Raw genomic sequence first — 26,128 nt, 5'->3', positions numbered from 1 at the left:
TGCTACCAGGTGTATCTCCTTTGGCTCACACATAAACTGACTCAAGGCATTTACTGCATAGCAGATAGTCTTGTATTTACCAGATACATAAGAGACCCAATCATTTGCCTGTATAGAGTGGGGTCAGTAGAAGGTGATTCAGCTGCTGCTTCTTTAAGTTTATGAAGATTGGTTTCCATTGGAGCGGTCATAGGTCTGCAGTTTAGCATTCCAAATCTCTTCAGGATGTCTAATGTATACTTGCCTTGGTTTAGAACAATGTTATCAAAATTCTCCCATACTTCCAACCCTAGGAAATAATGAAGGAATCCCAAGTCCTTCATATCAAATTCTTTGGATAGTTCTTTCTTGCATTGATCTATAAGGTGATCTTCTCCTGTGATTAATAAGTCATCAACATATAAAATCATTATTAGCATATCACCTTTATTCTGTTTGTAGTAGAGATTAGGATCTGCATCATTTTTAGAGAAGCCTAGTTTTGATAGATATGTGTCAATTCTTTCATACCAGGCCCTGGGAGCCTGTTTGAGCCCATATAGAGCTTTCTTAAGTTTACACACATGAGATTCTGCATGATGGATCTCAAACCCTTCAGGTTGCTCTAGGTATACTTCTTCAGATATCTCTCCATTAAGAAAAGTTGTCTTTACATCCATTTGATGTACCTTCCATCCCTTTGCTGCTGCAATGGCTAGTGCAGTCCTTACTAAGGTATATCTGGCTACAGGAGCAAATGTTTCTTCATAGTCTATTCCTTCCTTTTGAGAAAATCCTCTGGCCACAAATCTTGCCTTATACTTTTCAATGCTGCCATCTGCTGCATGTTTGATCTTGAAAAGCCATTTAGAAGAAACAATAGATTTCTTAGTTGGCCTAGGAATGATTTCCCATACATCATTTTTCATTATGGATTGATACTCTTCAGACATAGCATCCTTCCATACTTGATGTTTAAGGGCATCTGTTACATTGTCAGGTTCGTTTTTAGATAGATCATTCATAAGAGCAACATAGCTAGTAAATTTATTAAGTCTTTTGCTTTCTCTGAAGGTTCCAGAAGGAGTAGCAAACCTCTGAGCTTCTTCTACTGTTTTGGTGGCCCATAGTGGTCTTTTCTTGAGATTTCTAGGTGAGTGTTCATTTTCATTTTCAGTTTCATCTAGATTCTCCCTCTGAAACTCAGGGGCAGGATTTTCATCTAAGTTAAAGGTAGGTGCATAGATTTCAGGTTCTATGAAGTTCTAAGCTCTTTTGAAAGCCAGGTCTTCTTCAAAGATTACATCCCTACTTAGTTCAATATTTCTTTGACCAGGTACATAGATTCTGTAGGCTTTGGAGGTTTCACTATATCCTACAAGCAATCCTCTTTTTCGAGAAGGTTCTAGTTTTAATCTCTTTTCTTTAGGTATATGGATATAGACAGGACATCCAAATATCCTAAGGTGGCTAATATCAGGCGTAGTCTTAGTGAATACTTCCTCAGGAGTTTTGTCCTCAAGATGGGAGTGAGGGCATCTGTTCTGTATATATACAGCGGTGCTGGATGCTTCAGCCCAGAGATTTGTGTTAAGGTTTTGATCTAGGATCATGGCCTTGGCAGCTTCAACTATAGTCCTATTTTTCCTTTCTGCTACCCCATTTTGTTGGGGGTTATAAGGTATAGTGAGCTCCCTCTTAATCCCATTATCTCTACAAAATTCTTTAAATGAATCTGATGTGTATTCTCCCCCATTGTCGGTTCTTAGGGTTTTAACTTTGTTTCCTGAGTGGTTTTCAGTTAGTGATTTAAATTCTTTAAACCTAGAGAGGATCTCTTCTGATTCTTTACTTTTCAGAAAGTAGATCCAAGTCTTCCTAGAGTAGTCATCAACAAATATTACATAATACAAGAATCCCCCTAGAGAGGATACGAACATAGGTCCGCATACATCAGAATGAACTAATTCTAGAATTTTACTAGTTTTCCTAGTACTATTTTGGAATGCACCTTTGGTATTTTTACCTAGGGCACATCCTTTGCATGCTCCTGAATGATCTTGCTTTAACTTGGGTAGACCTGTGACAAGGTTTCCCATTGAAGATAAAGCCCTAAAATTCAGATGGCCTAATCTTCTATGCCAAACTTCATTTGCATTAGTGGCTTCATGGATTAGGGCTAGATTGGGTTCCGTGCACAGCTCATACAGATAGCCCCGTCTCTGTCCAATGGTCTTTGCCTTCTTGATGGAGGAGTTCCTTGGCCAAGCCAATACTCTGTTGTCCATGAATGTTACTCTGTATCCGTTATCTTCCAGTGCCGATATAGAGACTAGATTTCTTTTGATGTCGGGGACATATAGTACTCCTTCAAGCCGCAAAGTTATGCTTGTCTTCAATTTGATGGTGCAGGTTCCTACTCCTCTAACTGGATGTGTGGAGTCATCTCCGATGGTTACGTCCTCATCACTCTCCTCTGTCATGGAATCCAGTACTTCTCTAAACCCAGTGATGTTCCTGGATGAACCACTGTCAATCACCCATGAGTTGACTTTGTTAGAAGCTTGACTTGTGAGTGTTCAGTAGAATACGTACTTCCCGGAGTCATCTTCCCCTTTAGTCTTTCCTGCTTTGACAAATGTGGCATGTTTCTTGGTTCTTTCTGGGCATTTTGCAACAAAGTGTCCGAACTGATCACACCTGTAACATTGAATGTGAGATAAGTCCTTCTTTGAAGTATTCTTGCCTTGACGACCTTTTCTCTTTCTAAACTGCCTTTTCTTGTTTTGCTTGGTGGAATTGGTGTTTAGAACTTGTCGGTCTTCATCTATATTCTTGTGTTTCATTCCCATCTTGTTCAATCTTGATTCTTCTTAGAGACAATCATCCCTTAATCTTTCAAACTTGGGATATTTGGACCTTGCACTGATGCCTTGGACGAATGTGCTCCATCCACTAGGCAACCCATCTAAAGCAATGAGTGTTAACTCTTTGCTTTGGATCTCATAGTCTAGAGTTGCAAGTTCATCTTTTAGAACTGATATCCGCATAAAGTAGGCGTTGATTGTCTCCCCTTTGTTCATGGTGATATGATTTATTTCTCGTTTTAATGCTAGAGTTCGACTTGCATTTGATATCTCAAATGTGCTTTCAAGAGCTTTGAACATTTTATAGGCTGTCTGATGTTTTCTTATGATGGGCATTATGTTGTTTCTCACCCCATCAACTATTATTTTTATTGCCTTTTCATTTCCCTCAATCCATGCTGTTTTGTCAGGTTCATTTTCGGGTTGATCATTTTTAGTTTGAACGAATGAATCCACTTTGTTCTCCTTTAAGATCATTTGAATTCTGAATTTCCAGGCTGAAAAATCATCGCCACCTCCGAGTCTGTCTTCGAATCTGATAGCACTGGCCATTTGAAGAAATGTGATGTATTATAAACTTGTTCTTAAATTTGTTTCACGAAATTAAATAGCCTCAAGTTCGATCAACTTGGCTCTGATACCATGTAAAAGTATTGTAATTTCCAATTTAATGGACAAGTTATATGCAGGATGGTGTCTTTTATTTTATATTATGACTATGACACTAATATTGTTATCTGTCTTTTACTGCAGGTAAGGAGGATGAACATGTATCGATTTCAATGTCATCTCCTTTAATTTGAATGAAGTATAAGTTGTAAGATGGCCACGATCAAGTGATACCTTGATCGGACATGTCTTTTTAGACATGTCCGACCAAGATGTCACTTGGTCGTGACTCTTACAACCATCAACCGATTCATAACTAACTAATGCTATAAACATACCCGATAATGAATCGGTATCATTGTTAATGGTAACAGTGCTTATAAACATACCTGATAATGAATCGGTATCATTGTTTAATGGTAACAGTGCTTATAAACATACCCGATAATGAATCGGTATCAGTTGTTAATTGTAACAGATCTAAAACATACCCGATAATGAATCGGTATCAAAGCATATGGTAATGGATCAATATAACGTAAACAATAACAAGAGTTGTTAGCATTATATGTTATCGGGTTAATACCCCGATAGCATATTAATGCCGATATGAATCGACATTAATATGCTATCGGGTTAATGGCCCGATAGCATATAGATTGACGCTTAACATAGTTAAGCAGGTCGTCAATCTAATCCATCATTATCCAATATCAATATCATAATTATGACCAATGTTATAGTCTGATAAACATAAAGCATGAATGAGTAAACTAATGACAGAATAGAGGAGATTAATGAGTTAGGAGAGTCTTATCTTGCAGAAGCTACTAATGCATTAACAATGAGGGCGATCTTGGAGGAGGATTGGATGTTTGGGTTGGACTCTATTTTGGAGTGGGCTGTCCCGGGAGCAAGATTTGATATTAGAGAGGCCATTGACTACCCGAATGCAGAGGAAGTGCATGAATTGATTCCTTTCGTGCGTTGGCCTACTAGGTGCAATAGGGATGAGTGGCGAGCTAAGATGCTTATTGGGTGGGAGTCGTTGAAGGATTTCATTCAACAGAAGGAGGCCATGGCGAACAACGCATTGGTGATCGTGGAAACAAAGGACAAAGGGAAAGGGAAGTGGTGTGCAAAGAAGAGGAAGGTAACGAAGCCAATGAAACAGGGCACAAAGGTGGGCGACACAAGCTCCGAATGAAATTCTCTATTTTTTCTTCTATTCTTGAAAATTGTTCATACTGTTACAATGTATGTACCGAGGGTTTGATGGGTGTATCCCTATAATCAGTGGGATGGGGTTTTCGATTTTTTGTACCCCTTTGTGTTACGGATAGTAGTGTTTGGGTAGCATCTAGGGCTTGAGAGGGTAGTCAAATTGATGAAACAGATAGTATGCTTTTTGCATGGCAATGTACAATTTGATTAGGGTTTCATGGCGAGTGGTGGCTTTGGGGGAATGGGGTGCTGGTCTTTTTGAATCTCAGACCAGCCAATTTTGGATGGTAGCATAAACTTTGTAAATTTCCTATTTTAATATTACTAAAATATAGCATTATTACCAATTAAAAAAAACTGATTTAAGGTGTGATATTTGTGATGCAAATCAACAACATACTGAGCATCAAGAGTCAAAACTAACATCAATCCAAAGACAAAAAAAAATGCAAAAACCTTAGCTTTGATAAAAGCCTATGTCGTTGAAAAAATATTCCATCGCATACAACTTACAAGAATGCAACTCACCATGAGAGGTATTTAAAAAATTTGTATGATTTTGTAATAAGACACACAAGGCGTTAGCACAAATCCCAATAAAATTTAAATCAACTCATTTTTACTCTTTCTAATCACCCAATTCTGAAAATGGGGGCAAGGTGAGAACATATGGACTAAGAATGAGAACAAGCGAAAAATAATTGAAAAGTGTTTTCAGCAAGCTGACGAAATTAAAATTTAAAACATAGAATCACTCTAGCCGAATTGGCTGATAGCGAGAGCAAACAAAGTTGCATCTTGTTGTGACCATTTCACACATCGCCCCATCGCAAATGGGGACCCCCTCTTTTTGCTTGTTTTTCGCTCGTTTTCGCTTTCGTTTTTAGGGTTTTGTTAGTTTGTTAGTTGTCTGGATTTAGGGTCAAGCCTTAGGGTTCTAATTACCGTCTTTTCGGACCAAAATCCAGTTAGTTTTGGGAGCTTTTTGAATTTCCTTTTCTAGAATGCAAATTTTGAATGAAATGAATTCGCCAGAATGGTCTAATTTTCAATTGGAATGTTCATGCAGAGCTTAAATTTGTCTAAGTGTTGACCGTTAATGTGAATTTTTTTTGTCTGATTGAATATTTTGACCAAATTTTGACTTTTTTGAATTTTGATCCTGGGCATTGGAATTGATTTGTTTTCGCCTCGTGAAGTGTTAAAATGTGAAAAATCTTGTTATTTTGGCCTGTAGGAGCAAAATCGCCCCTGTCCCTCAGTGAAGGACGGGAGCTCAATTTCAAATATCTCATCGTCCCTGCAGAGTCCAGACAAATTTTACGTTTGAAGTGATGGAGAACGACGAGATCTTTCCATTGAATATAAATTGAAGATTTTCATGAGCACAGAAATGCCTCCAGGAGGAAAATCGCTCCTGTCCCTCAGTGAAGGACCGGAGCTACGATTCAAATTTCGCCTTGTCCTTGCAAGATTTCGAGAACTTAACAATTTGAAAGGGCCCGAAGGAAGATACTTTGCCAAATGAATATAATTTGATATGCAAAAAACGAAGGAAAATGACCTATATTGACCAAATCGCTCCTGTCCCTCTCCCAGGGACCAGGGCAAGGTACCTTGTAGCTCTCGTCCCTCTCCCAGGGACCAGAGCGATTTCCTTCATTATGCAAAATCCGGACAAAGGTCAAGGCAAGTTTACGTTCAAAAACAAGGGAAAACATGAGATGAACGCATTGAATATAAATTGAAGATTTTTGGGACGTCCATACCAGTGTTAAGTGCCTAGTTCGCTCCTGTCCCTCAGGGAGGGACCAGAGCGATTTTTGATATAATTGCTTTTTTTTGCAAAGTTACAAACGATGTCAAGGCATGAACGAATAAAGTGAAGAAGGACGAGTCCGTTGAATATAAACTTGGAACCAGGCAAAGTGAGATGAAGGCCACAAGGGGAGGATCGCTCCTGTCCCTCTCCAAGGGACCAGGGCGATACAATGGTGATGATACTTCCTACGCAAGTTCAAGGTCGTTCCTCCAAAGTTCAAGGTCGACACAAGTCAAGACAAGGTGGCGAGGGACGTTTCAAGGCATTTTCAATCAAACACAAGCATCAAGGTCGTCACGATGGAAGGATTTGCGCTCTAAGACCCCAGATCGCTCCTGTCCCTCTCCAAGGGACCAGAGCGATATTTCCATTAAGGCATCGATTTCAAAGGACAAGCAAATATTAAGTTACCAAGAGGACTTAAAGGACGTCATTTCACGCAATGAAGATAATTGCAAGTTGCTAAAAACAAGAACAAGCTCGCAATGATGAACTTCGCTCCTGTCCCTCTCCAAGGGACCAGAGCGATGTTAGATGTATTGATCAATTCATGCAAGATTTACGTAAGGACAAGATTTCGCAAGGTCTTAGAGGGTCCACGGAAGGGTAGAAAGGTGATGCATGAAGATTTCAAACGTTAAATAATCACCAAAATGGATCTAGGAACCATATCGCTCCTGTCCCTCTCCAAGGGACCAGGGCGATTCGCTTTGGATTCCTTGTTTTGTTCCAAGTGCGTGCTAAGTTAAAGATTCACAAGGTTATGCAAGGTCCAAGACATTGTTTGAAGAATAATTTGCAAGGGTTTGAACGTCTAAACATCGCCAAATAGTGTAAAAACCCCATATCGCTCCTGTCCTTTGGACAAGGACCAAGGCGATACTATCAAAACACCCACGTTCCTTCAAAGATCAAGGCGAAGCAAGGTTAGGAAGTGTAAGGGACATCGTTGGGAAAACGTTGCAAAGGAGATCGAAGTTTAAAAGTTGCCAAGATCAAGGAGAAATAATGGATCGCTCCTGTCCCTCTCCAAGGGACAAGGGCGATGATCCTTATAACATCGAAGGTACCTTGCAAAAGCGAGTGGGACGTGCGTGGAATGGACAAGCGATGATATTATTCGCCTTACAATGGAAGTTCGAAGGTCAAAGATACAAGGTGAACGTGAAGACATGGAGATCGCTCCTGTCCCTCTCCAAGGGACAAGGGCGATGTTAGGCAAAACACACGATATTCTTTGAAAATCACGTTAAGACAAGGACGCACAAGGTTTTAAATAGCATTTGGAAGATGATACAAGGAAAGGATCGTACCAAAATGGAGAATTTCAAGCAAAAACCTTAGGATCGCTCCTGTCCCTCTCCAAGGGACCAGGGCGATAATGGTCATAAGATGCATTTGTTCGCACAAGAAAGAAATTCAAATTCGAAGGACCACCAGATGATCGATTTGGAACGTGAAAATGAAGGAGTTGAACGTTGAAAACGCAAGAATCAAGACCAAAATCATGGATCGCTCCTGTCCCTCTCCAAGGGACCAGAGCGATGAGGTACGTCCCTTTATTTTCATATTTTTGGCGCCAAATTAAACAATTCGAATTTCCTTAAATGCTAAATCGATTTAAAATTTGAAAATCCATTTTTATTTGGCATTTAATATGGCGTTATCTCTTGTTAATTATTTTTTGCCTTTATTTAAAATCGAAATTCTCATTTAAAAAAAACGCAAGGCATTAATAATTACTTATTTAATTAATAAAAAAAATCGAATTGGAGCGCCCATATATGGAGGTCGGCCTTGTTATTTAAAAAAAAAAAATCATTTAAAAATCGTTTGAAATTGTTATATTTTACCAAGTCGGCCTTAGCAAATGGAGAGATGCAAGCGCTATATATAGGGGGGTGAAAACTATTATTTTCACATCATTATTTTACCTCTCTACATGCGAATTAAGGAAGACGAAGGAAAGTGTTAAGTGTGTTCAAAGATGGTGCGAATTCCATCCAAGGTGGCGTAAGCAATCAAAAGGTGGCGCGAATTTGAAGACCACACCAAGTGCGAGCTTGAGGATACATTGAGGCGAATTTGCTAAGGACTTGGAGACCACGCCAAAGTACGAATTTGAAGATCCATTTGAGACCACGTCCAAGGCGATAATTGAAGATCACATTCTTTCCAGAGGTGGCGAAGTCAATTTTGAGGAGATCATATTGAAGATTACTTTATACCTCAATTTTGCCTAGGCGAATTTTTATCTTTTGCATTCTAGAGTTAGCTCTCTATCGAGGTATGGCGATTTAATTGTTATTGCTTTATTCATTCATCGTCATATTTCAAATTTTGAAATTTTGATTCTTGAATTTCCCTTAGCTCAATCGTTGTATTTTAGGAAATGATAACTCTAGAGACTTATCATGAGATTTCCTAAAATTTATCTCTCTTATTTACGTTATTTATTGCAAAATCTATTTCTTATAATGAAATGTTGTGTAGGTATGGCGACCCCAAAGGCGGGAGCATCCACCAGCCGCTCGGCTCTCATGAAAGAAGATCAGAAGACAGAAGAAGTGGAGACCAAGATCGTGTCTAAGTGGAGCAACATTGGAGATACCAACTTGGGGAACTTTAGCACGAAGAAGTTCCGAGAGGTCCCTTACATCGGCAAGCCATCACCTGTCGCCCGGAGAATAATAGAGAGTGGCATCATCAAGGCGGCCGGTTTTCCTCCAGCCATTCAGTGCCACGAGTTGATGATCGAGTGTGCCCGTCATTACAATCCACAGTCCAGGACGATTGTGTCCAATGAGGGAAACACTTTGGCGTACCTTTCAGAGGAAGCCATAAGTGAAGCCTTCCATCTTCCAGAGCACAGGGACATGATATACAAGAGTATTGAAGGAGCCAGATCAGTGTACGATGATGATCCAGATGCTTGCCTAAGCATAATCAACAAGAACTGGCTACTCAAGAGTCGTCCCCGTCTGAGCAAAGTACCGAACACACCACACAGGATTGATTTCCAGGAGGAGTACAGAGATTTGATTACCATGCTCAACAGAGTTACAGGAGCACCTCATGCCTTCTATTTTGAGAAATGGATGTTTTACTTCATCCAGGTGATTGTTCAAGGAAAGGGTACAATACATTGGGCTAGGATAATTAGCCATTGCTTAGACGTACAGTTGAGAAGACTCAGGGCTACTAAGTCCTTCCACATGAGTTCATACGTCATCTATGCCTTAATCAGGAGCGTTGAGTACGCAGGACTACCTCACAGAGGAGTGATTGGAAGAGGACCCGGCGAGGTCAGAGTTTGTGAATCCTATACCTACTTGCATCATCCACCAGGGAAGAACTACAAGTTAATCAATGATACTTTCACGATGAACATCACAAGGACGTTGCAAGGAGGGATTCACAACAGATTATCTCAGGATGCCCAGGAATTCATCAAGAGGTACGGTGCTTGGTTCATTCAGTTTCCCAAGTTCACTTACATCAGAGTGTATGGATGTCCTTTACCTCCATACATGTTGCCGAGGTACCCGACAGATAGAATTGTGTTACTTGAAGTAACAAGGCAGTTGGCAGCATACGTGAAGGCATTCAGACACAGACATCAGAATGGAGTTCAGGTACCTATTATTTTGGGTAATTCAGTTGAGGTATGTCCTAATGTCTTAGCCATGGATGACGCAGAGAAGGAGTTAGCCTTGTATCCTTTTTCATCTTTTGCTTGGAGGAATAGTTTTGATCCACATGGACACTTAGAGGAGACAGTCGGTAGAAGATTTAGACATGAATACCAAATTGAAGATTTTATGATGAATCTCCTAGATGATCTTGAAGTGAAACGTAAGATACATTCTAGATTGCCTTTGGATTTCATCAGGAAATGTAAGATTTACAGAGTAGCCGACCAAGCTCAGGACAACGGCAGGCACATCCAATCTTCATATGATAGAGAAAGCAAAACAATAAGTTTGAATTGGAATGAGCCCGAGGCCGTGAATTTAGATGATTTGATGGCACCAGTCTTGTCTTGTACTCGCAGATGGGTAGACGTTCAGCATCAGAAGTTGAGAGAACAAGGCATAGCCATGTCTTTTACTTTGGAAGAAAAGCCAGCCGAAGGTGGAGCCAGTGTTAGTGAAGGCAATCCTAATCCTAGGAATTCAGGTGAAGGTAACCTTCGATGTGCCAGTGAGGGCAATCTCCATTCGAGAGGTTCAAAGAGAAAGGAAAGATCAGAAAAGAAAGAGCCTTCCAAGAAAAAGCAAGGTGCTAACAAAGATCAAACACCAGGTACTTCTTCCAGGCCAGAGGATAGAACAGTTCGAGTGGAAGAGTCCATGGAATCGATGGTACAGAATGACAGACAGGAAGAAGAACAGGCACAGCATGTTTCATCCGATGGATCTCTCCAAGACTATGATTTAGATAATGATAATGAAGTAACATCTCCTCCCAGACAAGAAGAAATAGTACATAAAGAGATTCAAGTTCAAGAGACAAGATCAAATATCCCAGATTGGTTGAAGGAAAGATTGACTAAGGTGATCGTAATTGAGGACGAGGACAGTGCAATTGATTTAGAGAGCCTTGTTGGACGTTCACATATGACAACAGAGAAGAAGAAGGCTACAAAGATGTCCAAGATGATTCGAGATGAGACTGGATCTAGAAAACTGCAGATAGCTACACCAGCAGCAGACAAATATGAGGGTGAAATCCTAGCAGAAGACTATCATATACAGACTATTGAGTTAGGACCATCCACAGCAGAGCAGACTTTAGATGATGCCACCGACACATTTGAGGCATTGAAGGACAAGCTTAGAGAAGAAGTGGAAAAGAATAGAAAGCTTGAGAGAGAGAGAGGTGCATGGAGGACTTATTTCAGTCACATCAATGAACCTTTGGGACGTCAGGATCCAGTTAGATCACCATTGCAGGCATTACCCCTTCAATCAATCAATGAAGCAGAAAGATTCAGGAATATGGTCCAGCGTACATGTAGTTGGATGGATAGATCTCACACGGTGGCCATTGAGTTTGTTACAAGGATGTCGAAGATCACCCATCAGGCTATCCAAGTTCTTGAGATTATTCACAGATTGATGGCAACAGTAGCTGCATTTGCCCATACCAAGGACGTTGTCATCCCTGTCTTGAAAGTTATAAGACACACATCCAGAAGAATTTTAGCACAAGAGAGGATCTTAGAAGGTGATTCTCACAGTTTGTTTCAGTGGTCAACCTTACTCCATATAAAGAGTGTTCTCTTTGAGGACATCAGTGTTAGATGTGGTCAAGTTGAGGAGGTGATCAATCCGATCCAGGACAGAGTATTTGAGGTACTTCGTACCATTCTTGGCAGAAGGATCGAGGTCGAGACAGATGTGGATTTACAAGAATTTGAGGATAGAATCAAGATCATCTTTCGCAAGGACGCAGATGTTACAGATGAGCAGTATGATCAGATGTATGCCACCATGCTCCTGATTGATAGAACAAAGGAACTTGAATCTACTTGGGACACAGCTCTTCTAGATGCATTTGATCAGGTTATCCACTTAGAAGAGAGTATCAAGAATCTTCCCGAGATTCCAAGCACAGAAATCGAAGGAATCGTGACAAAATTCATTGCATATGCTAAGAAAGAGAATTGGAAAGGGAATAAGATTCTAGATGAAAGGTTGTTACAGATGACATGACATCTTATTTCTCATTGGTTGATACCTCCTAGATTTTTGTGCCAAATTTAATATTTGGCTATGTATTTAATATTGTTCAGTAAAAAGGAGGTCATTTGTAACAAACCCTAATTAGGGTTTAGGTGTCATGATCTTGTCCATTGATTTGCTTTCAATCTGGACCTTTCATTGTAACTGGGGATGCTATTTATACCCCCATTTTTCATTTCATTAGATAATAGAAAATAGTGAATAAGTGTGAGAGATAATAGTTGATGTAATAGAGAGATTAGAGTTAGAAGCAATTTTTATTTGTAGCAAGATTGAGTCTTGAAGAGAGAAATTCAAGCAATTGTTGTATATGATGACTTGGAAATCAATAAAATATTGAAGTTATGGTGTTTTGTTGCAAATTTCTTAAGTTATCTTCATGGTTGTTGGATGTACTTGAATCACGCTCAATCAAAGTAGTTTGTTAATTTGAAAGGCTAAGTGTGAGATTTGATATTTGGTAGGATTCGCAATCCAAACCACTAGCTTCTTGCTGATTGTAGGAACGCCTTGCGTGGTCGACTGGAAAACATTTTGAGTCCTTAACCTTCAAGCATTTTCGCATCTAGGATATGTACCTTCGTAGTAGTGTCCTTGGTCTTTGATGCATTGAATACCATTATTACCTTAGAAGATCGCACTAATTTCAATTGAGTTGTTATCTTATGGCAAAATTGAAGTTGGTTGAGTCTTGCCAAATCTCATTCATGCTAAGTCGTTCATAGGGCTAGGCTAGATTAGACTTCCTTAAACCCTGTCCTTTTGCCATTTTTTTTGAAAGTTCCTTTTAGTTTAGTAAAACCTTCGAACTTTTGAATCCGTAAGACGCCTTGAAGGAAACAGCAAATCACATCATACCACTAAAAAAGCTTGTCCACACGTGGAGACCCCACTAAAAGAACCTTGGAGTCCATCTAACTGATCCTTTTTGCAGATCTTCAGCAGTTAGAGACTATTTTCTCAAGAGAGGATAAGATGCCTGTCGGTATTTTATTCTGTGTATGATTGTGTATAAAATACACGTCAACACATCTATGCCAAAATGGTGGATTAACTCGCCTGATTCCAATTCATGCCATGCAAGGTGGAGAACAAATAATAATATAAAAGTACAAAAGAATAAAAATAAAATTTAAAACAAAATATAAAATAATATAATTAAATATAATTAAAGTTTAATTAAGTTAATGAATGGCCAAAAGACATGGAAGAAAAGTTGTGACTCCCTCAAACATGGGATATAAAAGGGAGAAGAGAACCTCATTTGAGAGGGGGATAATTTTTGGGAATCAGAAGTGCAGATCTGATTGTGAGAGGTTGTGTCCGTTTCAAAGGGGAGAAATAATGAAGAGTTGCACTCTTTCAAAGGGTGTTAATGGTGAAAGGGTATGTCTCTTGCCAAAGGGCATACATGATGAAGAGGTGTAACCTCTCCCTCACATTGAGAGATATAAAGAAAAGGAATCAAAAGCCTCCAATGACAGCACCATCGATCAGAACTATTATTAAGTTAGAAGCAGTAACATCCTTGTTCTTAGTAGTATGCATGGGGATTATGGAAAAGAAAGGAAGAAGTATACACAGCAGAGATTGTTGAATCAGAATATAACAAGGTCCCATTAGGGGACATTACAATTGGTATCAGAGCAATGATCATGCCATCTTGCAAGGTAAATAATCTAAAGATGAATCAATGAATCATTCTAGTCAAGGAAAAAGAATCTAACAATATGTGTATTCAGATGTATGCTCCGTGTTTGCAGATATCCATGTGTACGCTTCGTGTTTTCAAGTGTATGCTTCGTGTTTGATTCATATCTGATGTGTTTGTTTGCTCCATGAGTGTCTATGATTACTATAGACATATTTATTTAGGAACATTGTATTTTTCTAATCATAAGTCCTTAACATTAAGTGGTATCTATGATATTGTGCAAACCATTTAAGAAGTGATGTGAAACAAGGATAAGAGAAAACTTGTCTTAAAATTACATAATTATGAAATGTATATGTAATTCATATTATCATTTGTATGAAAAATACCCTATGATGCATATATTGAGCGAACTGCCATGGTAGTAATATAAGGAAGTACGAGAAAGGAGAACGGTGAATCGGTGATGAGGTCCTCCTCTAGGTAACCCACCTCATGGTAGTTGACCGATGGTCCCATGAGGCCAAGGGGGTGTAGACAGAGTCCACCGCTCTTGGACTTAGAGGGGAAGGACATTCACGACACCCTATTGTATCTTTCCAAACTGCATCATGGTTGATTATCTAGGGAATTTCAATCACAAGAGAAGGATAAGGATGGAATTGATGAAGGACAACGGTGATAGGATACCTCACTAGGTAGACCACCTCATGGTAGTTTGACCATTGGTCCCATGAGGTCAAGAAGGCTCTAGCTTTCACTCTGCTCTTGGGCCTAGGATAGAGGATCTCTTGGACACCTTATCGTTCCTCCTTACTCCCACTCTCTTATGGTTGAGTTCCGATAAGGAATTAGATATCACTATGGTTAAGTTAATGTTCTTGACCCTAGGTATAGAAAATTTATGTTTAATATCCTTTTTAGAAGATTTCTATTATGGTTTATATACATTTCAATGGTTTCCTAACCTATTACAAGATCTCAATCAGGTATGCATCTTGTTCCATTTGTAGTTTTACATAAAATGGTGATTTAGGGCAAGAACTAGGGTTTTTACAAAAAAAAGTAGCGGCAAAATACAAAATAATAAAAAATTAAATTAAATTAAAATATAAAATGATATAATTAAATATAATTAAAGTTTAATTAAGTTAATGAATGGTCAAAAGACATGGAAGGAAGAGTTGTGACTCCCTAAAACATGAGATATAAAAGGGAGAAGAGAACCTCATTTGAGAGGGGGATAATTTTTGAAATCAGAAGTGCAGAGCTGATTTAAATAAGAAGTGCAGATCTGATTGTGAAAGGTTGTGTCCCTTTCAAAGGGCAGAAATAATGAAGAGTTGCACTCTTTCAAAGGGTGCTAATGGTGAAAGGGTATGTCTCTTGCCAAATGGCATACATGATGAAGAGGTGTAACCTCTCCCTCACATTGAGAGATATACAGTAAAGGAATCAAAAGCCTACAATGACAGCACCATCGATCAGGACTGTTATTAAGTTACAGGAAGTAACATCCTTGTTCTTAGTGGTATGCATGGGGATTAGGGAAAAGAAAGGAAGAAGTATACACAGCAGAGATTATTATATCAGAATATAAGAGGGTCCCATTAGGGGACATTACAAACACATAAAATATTTACCCGAATTGAGCTAAGTGATGATCAACTGTTTTAGTTGGGTCAAATATTATGATATATTACTTTGCTGCTGTTAATGTTGGTTAAAATCTAATATAAACTCAAATCTGCATGATGCCCCTCTTTGTCTTACATACTGAAAGTCTGATCTGAATACTTGTAACATTAAAATCTACACTTTTAGAAGTTGGTGCTGCTCAATTGATGTCTGAAATAGCCCTTCTTATCAACTTTAGTGATCACTCACAAACGGAAATAACCTAAAATACTAATTTAGGTACTTGTCAATGTGAATCTAAAACTCAATCTCCAACTTTCAAAATGAAATGAGAGTTTTTGTCCCCAAACCAATCTTTGTTAAACACTAGTAATCCCTAGATGGAATTACTCCGAAAACTAGAAGGGATTTCATCCTCAAAGATTTCAAATTTTTGAGGGATTTTCATCCTTGGGAAATGAAGAAGATGAACATGTGTTCATTCTCGAGAAATTAAATAACTCCAAAAAGAATGTAATGTCTTTTTTGAAAACTTTCCTCCTTTATAACTTTTTCAAAGCTATCCTAGGAGAAAGCAATGTTTTGTTTTTCCACTTCTTTTTCATTGTTTTTTTTTTTTGACAAAAGCATTTTTTTCTTTTTCATTGCTTTTTTTGAAATGTTTTCTACTTTTTATGTTGCTTTTTCAAAAATAAAATTGCCCTAAATAAAATAACAGTGTCCTTATGACCACATTAAGTACCTTGAACCTAGCAACACTTTATCTACACACTTAAAACACCTTCTTTTGTTATTAGCAAAGTTGCATGGACACAGATACGGATACAAATACGGATACGGTAGCGGATACTGATATGGCCATTTTTTAAATTCCCTAATATGGATACGGCTAGATACGTCATTCATAACAAACACATACACATATATTCAATACAATTTTCTAAGTTATTTGAGGAGATTTTCATTACTTCAAAAGCAATACAGACACATAATTGCTACATAAATAATGATAAGTTTATTTAACATTTTACAATATGCAAAAATAGTAGAGTTGCATTGGAAGATAACCCAAAAAATGGGTCACTGAAATAGAAAAACATTTCATTTGTCTTTCTCATTTGGTGTAGGTTTTGTTAATACCAATTTTTTTTGAAAAAAATGCATGAATGAAATTTTTTTAAATTAAATTTAGGAAGATTTATGTCAAATTTTAAAAAAAATTCAAATCACATAGTATCTAGCATGGTCGGAAATCAAGGTTTTTTCGGCATGTGTGGGTACAATATTCAACATGTATCCGGGTTGTATCAAATACGTATCCGTTTCAGAAACAGGAATGGATGCAAGGATACGCGTGCCCAAGGCGGGGCAAAGGAGTTTCCGGCTACTCTGGTAATTAGATATGATTTGTCATTTGATTTTACTTTTTCAACAACTGTAATATTAAATTATTTAATTAAGTTTCTCAATTAAATCATCCCAAGGTCTTATGGAAAATATCAATAATAGCCAGCTAAACTATTCTAATAATTCCACCAACTCCTTAAGTGCATAAGACTTCAGTTCACAAAAAGCTGGCCCTATCCTCAAATGATGGACTTCTCCAAGAAGTTTGGAGGCTCTCAGAAGGTTGGGTTTGCACATGGAAAGTACTATTGTGCACATCTTGGCTCTAGGAAGTTGTTGCCACTATTAGAAGTTCTTTCCAAAAAAGTTAGCACTTTTAAAGAAACTTGGATTTTCAAAAAATGTTGGAATGGATCAGGAAAGGGAACACTACAGATTCCTATTCAAAACTAGAATTTATGCTATTTCTCTTAAAATTGTTCAATCTTGAGTTGAAAAATGGTGATGCCTTGAGCCTCGCTTCTAAAAATTTGAGCAATCAAACATGACGTCATTAATACTAGTGGAAAAATTAGTCTATATATGACAGACTTTATAAAAAAGCAACTAATCAACTAAAGTCACTCACTTTTCATCAGTTCGCTGATAAGCTAGCTAAAAGAGAAAAAGCTTTGAGAATAAAAACTAACAATGTGGGGGTAAAAAGTTCTATATCCATCAAAATGGAAGGCAACTTATTGCCCAAGCAATAACTTTTGACAAAGAAGAATTGTGAAAAGGAAGAGATGAAGTAAGCAATAGAGGATGAAGCAAAAATGACAAACAAAATAGTTTTGCAAAAGATGTGGTAGAGAGGGAATCATGAGGCTCACGAATGTAGAACATCGTGGGAAAAGATTGACGCATATCAATAAAAAGAAGATGGCTAATAAAAAGATAAAGAAAGTTCATAATTCAAATTCAATTCAATTTACTTGCTACCACCACAACAATATCTAGCAAGATTATTCAAATTCAATACAGTTTGCTAGCTATCACCATGATGATACCTTGCAAGTTGATTGTGTTCTTTCTGCATCAAATGATGCCCTTTGTACCTCAATGAAACAAATTTAGTATGATGCATGGGTTCTAGCGAGCCACACAACACAACTTTCTAAAAAAGAGTTTTTTGAGGACTTTTATGAAGAAAATTGTGGACCAATATTTTCTAGTAGATAAAACAAGTCTACAAAAAGAAGGAACAGGAACTAGCTGACTCAAGCTACAAATCTTCCAGATTTCAATCTTCAAAATATATTATACCCTCCTCAATTAAAAAGAAACTTCTTGTCCCTGGTGGTCATTCAAAAATAAGGCCATTAGTATTGGGATACATCGTGCTTCAGTTATAGTTTGCATTAAGGGAAGCTTTAGCATTGGGATACATCGTGCTTCGGTTACAGTTTGCATTAAGGGAAGCTTTAATAAGTTTATCATCAACCCAGCATCTTAGAAACTCCCACGGTTTTGTAGAACCAAAAGTGAAGAAGATCTTACCCACCTTAATCATTGGTCCTCAAATGCCTAACTTAGAGACAAATTGCTGGTGATCTTTTGAGGTTTGACACCCCTGACACTTGAGAGATTCCCAGGCCTTAAGGATTGGGGCTCACAGCTTAGATCACCAGAAGATGGATATCACTATATACACTGTACTTCCCCCTTTTGCATTTCACTGTGTAAGAATGTGTATGTATACAGTATATTCCATATTTTTATAAACCTTAAAGAAGATGTGAAATAATATAATTGTATAAACCACGGTAAATAAATTATTTAAGCTTAAAGTTTAAACATTTGCAGCAGCCCAACAGCTTAAAATTCAAGTTCTAAAGCCATCTTTTTTGTGATATAGCCACTGTTCCACAGTTGTGCTTAGATTTGTTCTAGGTAGCTCTGAGTTTACATAGTGTGGTAGGTTTTCGAGAAGGAAAAGACTATTTATACATTTATTTTTACTGTTTAATTATTAGAAATTATTATAATTTAAATAAGCAATTTGCCATATCCCTACTTGTTGTGCTTTTCAATTGAATATATTTTTCAGTATTTGAGGTCCAACATATGAAACACTCTATACGAAAGTTGCTAGTTTGAATGAAATACGTTATCAGGTATGGCCAACCATGATGCCTCTGCTAATCACTGGCATTTAGCTATCCACTAGAGCCAACGCTCCTTCAAGCTGCGTAATTTTTTTTCAATAGCATCAGGGTGAGAATATTGGACTTTTACCAGTTGCACAGCAGAATGATTAAGTTATTACAACAACTAATTTGTTTCTGCAAGAATTTGAGATCCAATCTTTTGTTGGAAGTGAAGTCCAATGGACTTCTTGTCATCTTGCCGCCAAACATTTGGCTTTTCAACTTCTCTCTCATAGCTCTTTAAAAGAGTTGTTTGAATATCATTTGATGGATAGTTTTTGTGAAACCACAAGCTGCTGTGAATGTATAACCAGATTTGTGATCATAATAAAATGATTCCCCTGCTTTGAGTGTGGATGTAGGCAAATTGTCGAACCATGATAAATTGTGTGTTTCTTTTGTCTTCGTGTTTTGAATTCTCTGATTAATTTCTGCACTTTAAATTCGCTTTTAATACTAACAATTGGTATCAGAGCGAGGTTGGTTCACTGTTGAGATTTTGGTGGTTGAAATTTCAAGATCATGGAAGAAGCGAAGATAGATAAGTTCTTCGGTCAGAACTTCGGATTATGGAAGGTGCAGATGGAGTCCTTGCTGATAAAGCAAGACCTTTCACTTGCGCTTGAAGGGAAAGCGAAGAAGCCATCCATGATGGCTGATGAAGAGTGGGAAAAATTAGACAAGAAGGCAAGAGCAACAATTTTTCTCTCGCTATCCAATAATGTCCTCTTCGATGTCACGGATGAAGCAACAACGAAGGATGTATGGGATAAATTAACAGCCATGTATGAAATGGCGTCGGCTGCAAATAAAGTGTTTATTATGAAGAAGTTGTATAAGCTTAAGATGAAGGAAGGTTGCGCAATGGCGAATCACATCAATGAATTTAATACATTGATCAGTCAAGCAACTTCGGTGAGAATGACACAAGATGATGAGAGCAAGGCTGTTCTTTTGTTATGCTCTTTACCAAGCAGCTAGGATGGTGTTTTGTAACAGCTGTTAGCACTTCGGTATCCGGCAAGAATAAGTTAGTTTTTAATGATGTAGCGGCTACTCTTCTCAGCGAATATTTGAGAAGAAAGAATGAAGAACCTTCATCCGGTGAAACCTTAACGGTAGTAAACACCGAAAATAGAGGTAGGAGCCACAATAGAGGTAGAAATAATCATCATAGAAGATCGAAATCAGCAAGAGATCGAAGTCTAGACACAGAAATGGTGATTGTTGGTTTTGTGGTAAATCTGGTCATGTAAAGAAGGATTGCAGAAATTACAAAAAGGCACAAGAGAAGGTGCGGGACAGTGAAGCTAATACCGTCTACGACTTGGATGATAGTGTTCTAATCCTTTCAACAGTTGACACCACTCCGGATTCATGGGTACTTGATTCCGGTGCATCCCATCATGCTACTACAGCAGGTGATGAGCCCGCCTCCTCCTCTCAAGCTCATACAGCAGTCTCAGGTAGCGACGAAGGAAAAAGTATACCTCGTGGTGAATCGTTTCAGTCACAGGCAGCACGAATTCGACCTGGACAAGGATACGATCAGCAGTTTGGTTCTTCTACTCCACATGACAGTCATTTTGATAATTCTCCATGACCAATAGAGGGTCGTGCCACGCAGGTTTCAGGGGACCCTTCGCTCACAAAGACAGATGTTGGTGGTAATTTTCAGAAACAGAGCAAGAAAAATCTTGGAAAATTGGACACTGATAACGGTCCAAATAAATTAAGTCATTCCAATTATGTAGATGAATTGAGGAAGTCTACAAGACAGAGGAAAGTTCTGTCAAAATTTTCAGACTATGAGCTCTTGTTTGCTGAAGGTGCAGAACCCTCCTTATTAACATTTGAACATACAAAGCCCGCGAATTGTCAAGCTGCTATGAGGGATGCCAATTGTGATAGATGGCAAGGTGCAATGCATGAAGAAATGGATGCATTATTCAAGAATCAGACATGGGATTTGGTGCCTCTTCTGCCTAACAAAAAGGCATTACGGAATAAGTGGGTCTATAAATTGAAGGATGAAGATGGTGATCGGAAACGATTTCGTGTCAGATTAGTCGTCAAGGGGTACGCCCAGCAGCAAGGTATTGATTTTGAAGAAATATTTTCGCCAATAGTCAAAATGACTACCATCCGAGTTGTTTTGGGATTGGTTGCGGCATGGGATCTCGAACTTGAACAATTGGATGTGAAGACGGCATTTCTACACAGCGACATTAATGAGGATTGTTTATGCACCAGCCGGAAGGATTTATCAAAAAGGGTCAAGAGCATCTTTATTGTAGATTGAATCGGAGCTTGTACGGGCTTAAGAAAGCCCCACGACAATGGTATCTCAAGTTTGACAAATTTATGACTGATCACAAGTTCACACGTGAATCTGATCCGTGTGTATACTTCAAAAAGCTTCCCAATGGCGAATTTGTTATACTTCTCCTTTATGTGGATGATATGCTAGTTTTCGGCACAAGCATGAAGATTGTTCGTGAGCTTAAGACTCACCTAGCTAACAAGTTTGACATGAAAGATTTAGGGGCAGCGAAGAAAATCCTTGGGATGACCATTCTTCGAGATAGGAAAAAGAGAGAACTCAAGCTATCTCAACAAGACTACATTAAAAAGGTAGTGGACAGATTTGGTATGGCGGATGCTAAGTCTGTATGCATCCCCTTAGCCTCTCATTTTCGGTTGTCATCTCAACAATGTCCACAAACACAAGAAGATAAAGAGTTTATGGACCATATCCCCTATAAATCTGTTGTTGGGAGTCTTATGTACGCTATGGTATCCACTCCTCCGGATATTGCTCATGCAGTGGGAGTCGTGAGCAGATTTATGGCTAATCCGGGTAAACCACATTGGGAGACAGTCAAGTACATTCTTCGGTACCTTAAAGGCACTTCAAATTTTTGTTTATGTTTTGGAAAGGGAACGGCACACTTGCAAGGTTTTTCCGATTCTGATTTTGGTGGGGACTTAGACAAACAAAAGTCTACTTCAGGTTATGCCTTCACATTTGGGGGGGCAGCGATCAGTTGGGGTTCTATATTGCAAAATACAGTTGCTCGATCATCTGCAGAGGTTGGGTACGTAGGTCTTTCTGAGGGAGCCAAGGAGTTGGTACAGTTGCAACTCTTGTTCAACGAATTGGGTTTGAAGGCAATTAGATTTTGCCTTGTTTTGTGACAACCGCAGTGCCATCTTTATGACTAAGCATTAGACATCCCAGCCTCGGTCTAAACACATTGACATACGCAGTCATTATGTTCAGCACATGATTGAAGACGGCAAATTTCATGTAGACAAAATTGCTACCGAGGAGAACCCAACTGATGTGCTCACCAAAGTTGGTACGTGGGAGAAATTCGAGTTTTGCCGAGCTTCTCTCGGCCTTTCCAACATATGATCACAGGACTGAGTGGGAGAATCTCTTTGTTGCAGCAGTTCGTTGGCCTTCAAGTGGGAGGTTGTTGGAAGTGAAGTCCAACTGACTTCTTGTCATCTTACCGCCAAACATTTGGCTTTTCAACTTCTATCTCGTAGCTCTTTAAAAGAGCTGTTTGAATATCATTTGATGGATAGTTTTTGTGAAACCACAAGCTGCTGTGAATGTATAACCTGTGATCATAATAAAATGATTCCCCTGCTTTGAGTGTGGATGACCACGATAAATTGTGTGTTTCTTTTGTCTTCGTGTTTTGAATTCTCTGATTGGTTTCCACACTTTAAATTCGCTTTTAATCCTAACAGCTTTCTCCCCGGCTCGTAATGGCTAACAAATTGAATGCAGACCGAGATATCGAAACGATCACAAAAAAAGCAGGCATTGCTTACTTACATAAGCCGCATAGAGTTCAATGTTGTTATCCAGCATAATATTCCTCAGCAATTTCTCCCCGCTTATAACCGAAGCCTCCTGCGTTGGACCTGCCGTAGGCTGCTCACACATAAATAAACACATGAATGAAATTACGAAATGAATGGATTGGCAATGAATGAATGAATGAATGCTTACCCCAATAAATTCCAATTGAATAGCTGGAGGCTTCTCTTTCTCATTCTCAGGTGGCGGAGGTGATATATTGGAGGCAAGCGGCACAAATTCCAATGGCTTTTGAGGAAATTGAAAGCACCCTCCTCGTTTTAAGCCATAATGCTGCTTCACACTGGGGAGCACATTCGTGCTTTGCCATTTCGGATATGGTGAATGACGCTGCAAAGGAACGGCCATCCGTGCTCAGAATGCACCACAAATTGGTGAACATCGTTACATCCACACCGCATTAATAACTCATGCTTCCATGTTTGAATCCTCATTTCAAATAATTTAATTATTTGTAATTGTGAAATTTGCAAGCCCATATAAAATGTTAAATGCCAATTCTCCCCTCCTTTTTTATAGTTTAATATAATTATATATTGATAAATATTGTAATTGTGTGTGAAGTTATGTTAGTTTTTAAATTTTTAATCTATTTTCACTTATTTTTATGTATTTGATTTTTTTATTTATGTTTTATTTAATTAAATTTGAAACGAGGAAACAAATACATGTCATAGATTTTGATGATAGAAGATATTTATATGTTGTTTTGATCCAAGTTTTTACTTCATAATTTAGAATCAAAAAAAAAATTATACAATAAAAGAATAAGGATAAAGTATAAACTAGTTTGTTCTCAAATTTTGGAAAATTTGTCTCATGTACATAAAATCAATCTCACATCCACAAATCTAACGTCTACGATTATAAGATTTAAATTTGATTGTCTCTTAACTATTTCAATAACTGTTATGAGCCAATTAAACAAATGTTGGTGTGGTTTATTGTTTTATGATTACTGCAATGCTTGAGATTTGAATTGCAAAACAAAAACAAACTACCATGCAGTTCCTAAAGCAAAACCTCTAGATAGAGCTCAACAACAGTGCACATAACACAACAACATAAGTAATAAACTCAAAAGTAACCAATGAATCCATTATTGAATGATTTGCTCCAATGACAAGATGGGATGAAGATTGTAATTCGATAACATGTACTTAGCTCAAGTGATGATTGTTATAAATTAATAAGGATGCTTAAATTTATAGAATTTTGGAAGGAGGAATGGATGGCTAAGATCTAATGGTGAGATCAATAGTGGAGGAAGGTTGAGAGGATTTTCCTAGGATATAGGAGGTAATAGAGGGTTGAGATATAAGTAGTTAGAATGTGCATGGCTAAGATGAACTTACTAAATTTAGTAAGTGGTTGTGAGAATTAGGTAAATAAGGGACATGTGCATCTAGGAAGACTAGATTCTTGGGTTTGGTGGAGAGAATAATGAAATTATAAACACAAGTGCTCTTAGGTGCCCATTATTCTTGGAATGTGTTGAGAGAATATAGACATAATTAAATAATAATAAAAATAATAAATTATTTTAGCCATCTATGAGGTGGAAAATAGCTAGAAAAATATTATTTATTTATTTATGAGAGGAAAAAAATTGACTAATTAGATAATAGAATTATTTAATTAAGTGTGGGAGACCTTAGGTCTAGGGGACTTGTCCTAAGTGATATAATTGATCAATTAGGACTAAATGATAGGGACTAGGCCTAGGGAATATTTTAAGTGTCTACAATTGTATTTAAGGAATTTAACTATGGTCAATTAATCATTGGTAATCACATGAATATCATTTAGATTTATGAAATGATTATGCTAGGAACACTTCACCTAGAGCTCTTAAAAATAATATAATTTTCATTTCATCATCCTAAAGCATTTACATTATTAAAGTTTATTGGTTTTAATCATTAGCATGATCCTATATCTAACATTTTCTTAGGGATGACCTAGGGTAACATGTACCCTAGCAATCTAGTAACCCTCTAAATATATTTTTAAATATTGGCAATCCTCATGATAGAGTGGATGGTAGTGAATCATGTGAACTAGGAATCAAGAGCCTGCACTATAGTTAATTGGATCTACAAACAAAGATCAAATCTACATCCATGGAAGTGACACAAACCCATAGGTTTGATCCTCCACAAAGTTAGTTGATTGTTCACAATTTGAGGCATAATAAAATAGAGATTCTTCAATTCTCATCCTTAGATGTCCAAATTTTATCATCTAAAATGAATTCTTGCATTTTCTTTATACATAGAACCATATGCCCTAATATCCTTGTTTATTATCATTTAATGTTTCAATTCCTTTCAATATCTATGCCCATAGTTATCAAGTATTATCTAGATTAATTTATGTTTGTGTATGCATCTTGTTGGATTAGCCTAGGTTAACCCTAGGGAAAGTTGACTTTCCTTCTACATTTTGGTGAGCTTGTCTACTCTTACACAATATAATTTCCTTTGAGGTTTTTCATAGTGGCTAATATTTTTAGATCTACATCTTTCTAATTTTGTATATTTTTCTTAGATTTGAATGTATTGTTCATTGAATTTAGGTGCTCATTTCCTTTTTGATAGATATTTTGGTTCATTAATGCAAAACTTTTGAATAATTGACTCACAACTTTGAATTTATATTAAATTTGTTTCAAAAGTATTTTATTTTTGAATTTTTTAACATTGAATTTAATAAAAAAAATTCATTAATCATCATCTTTCATCTTTTGAATTCCATTTTCATGTGAGAAATCTTGAAACTCAATTAACTTTCTACCTTTAGCATTCACTAGTTTCTGTCAAAAATGTAAATTTTTAATAATACAAAAGCTAATTATTTTCATCCTCATTTGCTCAATTTAGAACACAACAAAAAAAGAAACAAAAAGTATCATTTTCTAAAAATGGGAAACTTGATCCATGGACTTTATTAGAACTAACTATCTTAGATATTGGACCCTCTAAAGTGGCAAATTTATGCTTTGTAGATGATCCTCAAATATAATCATGTCTTAATTTATTATAGAAGAATTTTCTTAGCCTCAATCCTTCCTACCTATTCTCAATATCTACCATCATAGTATTTCTTTGAACTTCACCCTTTCTTTCCTCTATTACTGCTAGAGATGAGGACTCTT

General features: G+C 37.6%; 1 protein-coding gene across 2 annotated transcripts in view; it reads right to left on the bottom strand.

Moving 5' to 3' along the window:
* Nucleotides 1-23,364, bottom strand: part of LOC131079603 (photosynthetic NDH subunit of subcomplex B 3, chloroplastic) — a 114,653-nt gene extending 91,289 nt beyond the window's left edge. For both annotated transcript variants that reach the window (XM_058017603.2, XM_058017604.2), the window contains exons 1-2: nucleotides 23,104-23,364; nucleotides 22,927-23,025 (exon numbers count right to left, since the gene is read on the bottom strand). In XM_058017603.2, coding sequence (XP_057873586.2) covers nucleotides 22,927-23,025; nucleotides 23,104-23,319 — 315 coding nt within the window. In that variant the 5' untranslated portion in view covers nucleotides 23,320-23,364. The remainder of the gene's footprint in view (nucleotides 1-22,926; nucleotides 23,026-23,103) is intronic.
* Nucleotides 23,365-26,128: the final 2,764 nt, after the last annotated feature.

The sequence above is a fragment of the Cryptomeria japonica genome, chromosome 9 (assembly GCF_030272615.1).
Source record: "Cryptomeria japonica chromosome 9, Sugi_1.0, whole genome shotgun sequence".
NCBI lineage: Eukaryota > Viridiplantae > Streptophyta > Pinopsida > Cupressales > Cupressaceae > Cryptomeria > Cryptomeria japonica.
Note: the sequence above shows the minus strand (reverse complement) of the source record. Positions and strands in the feature narration are given on the sequence as shown.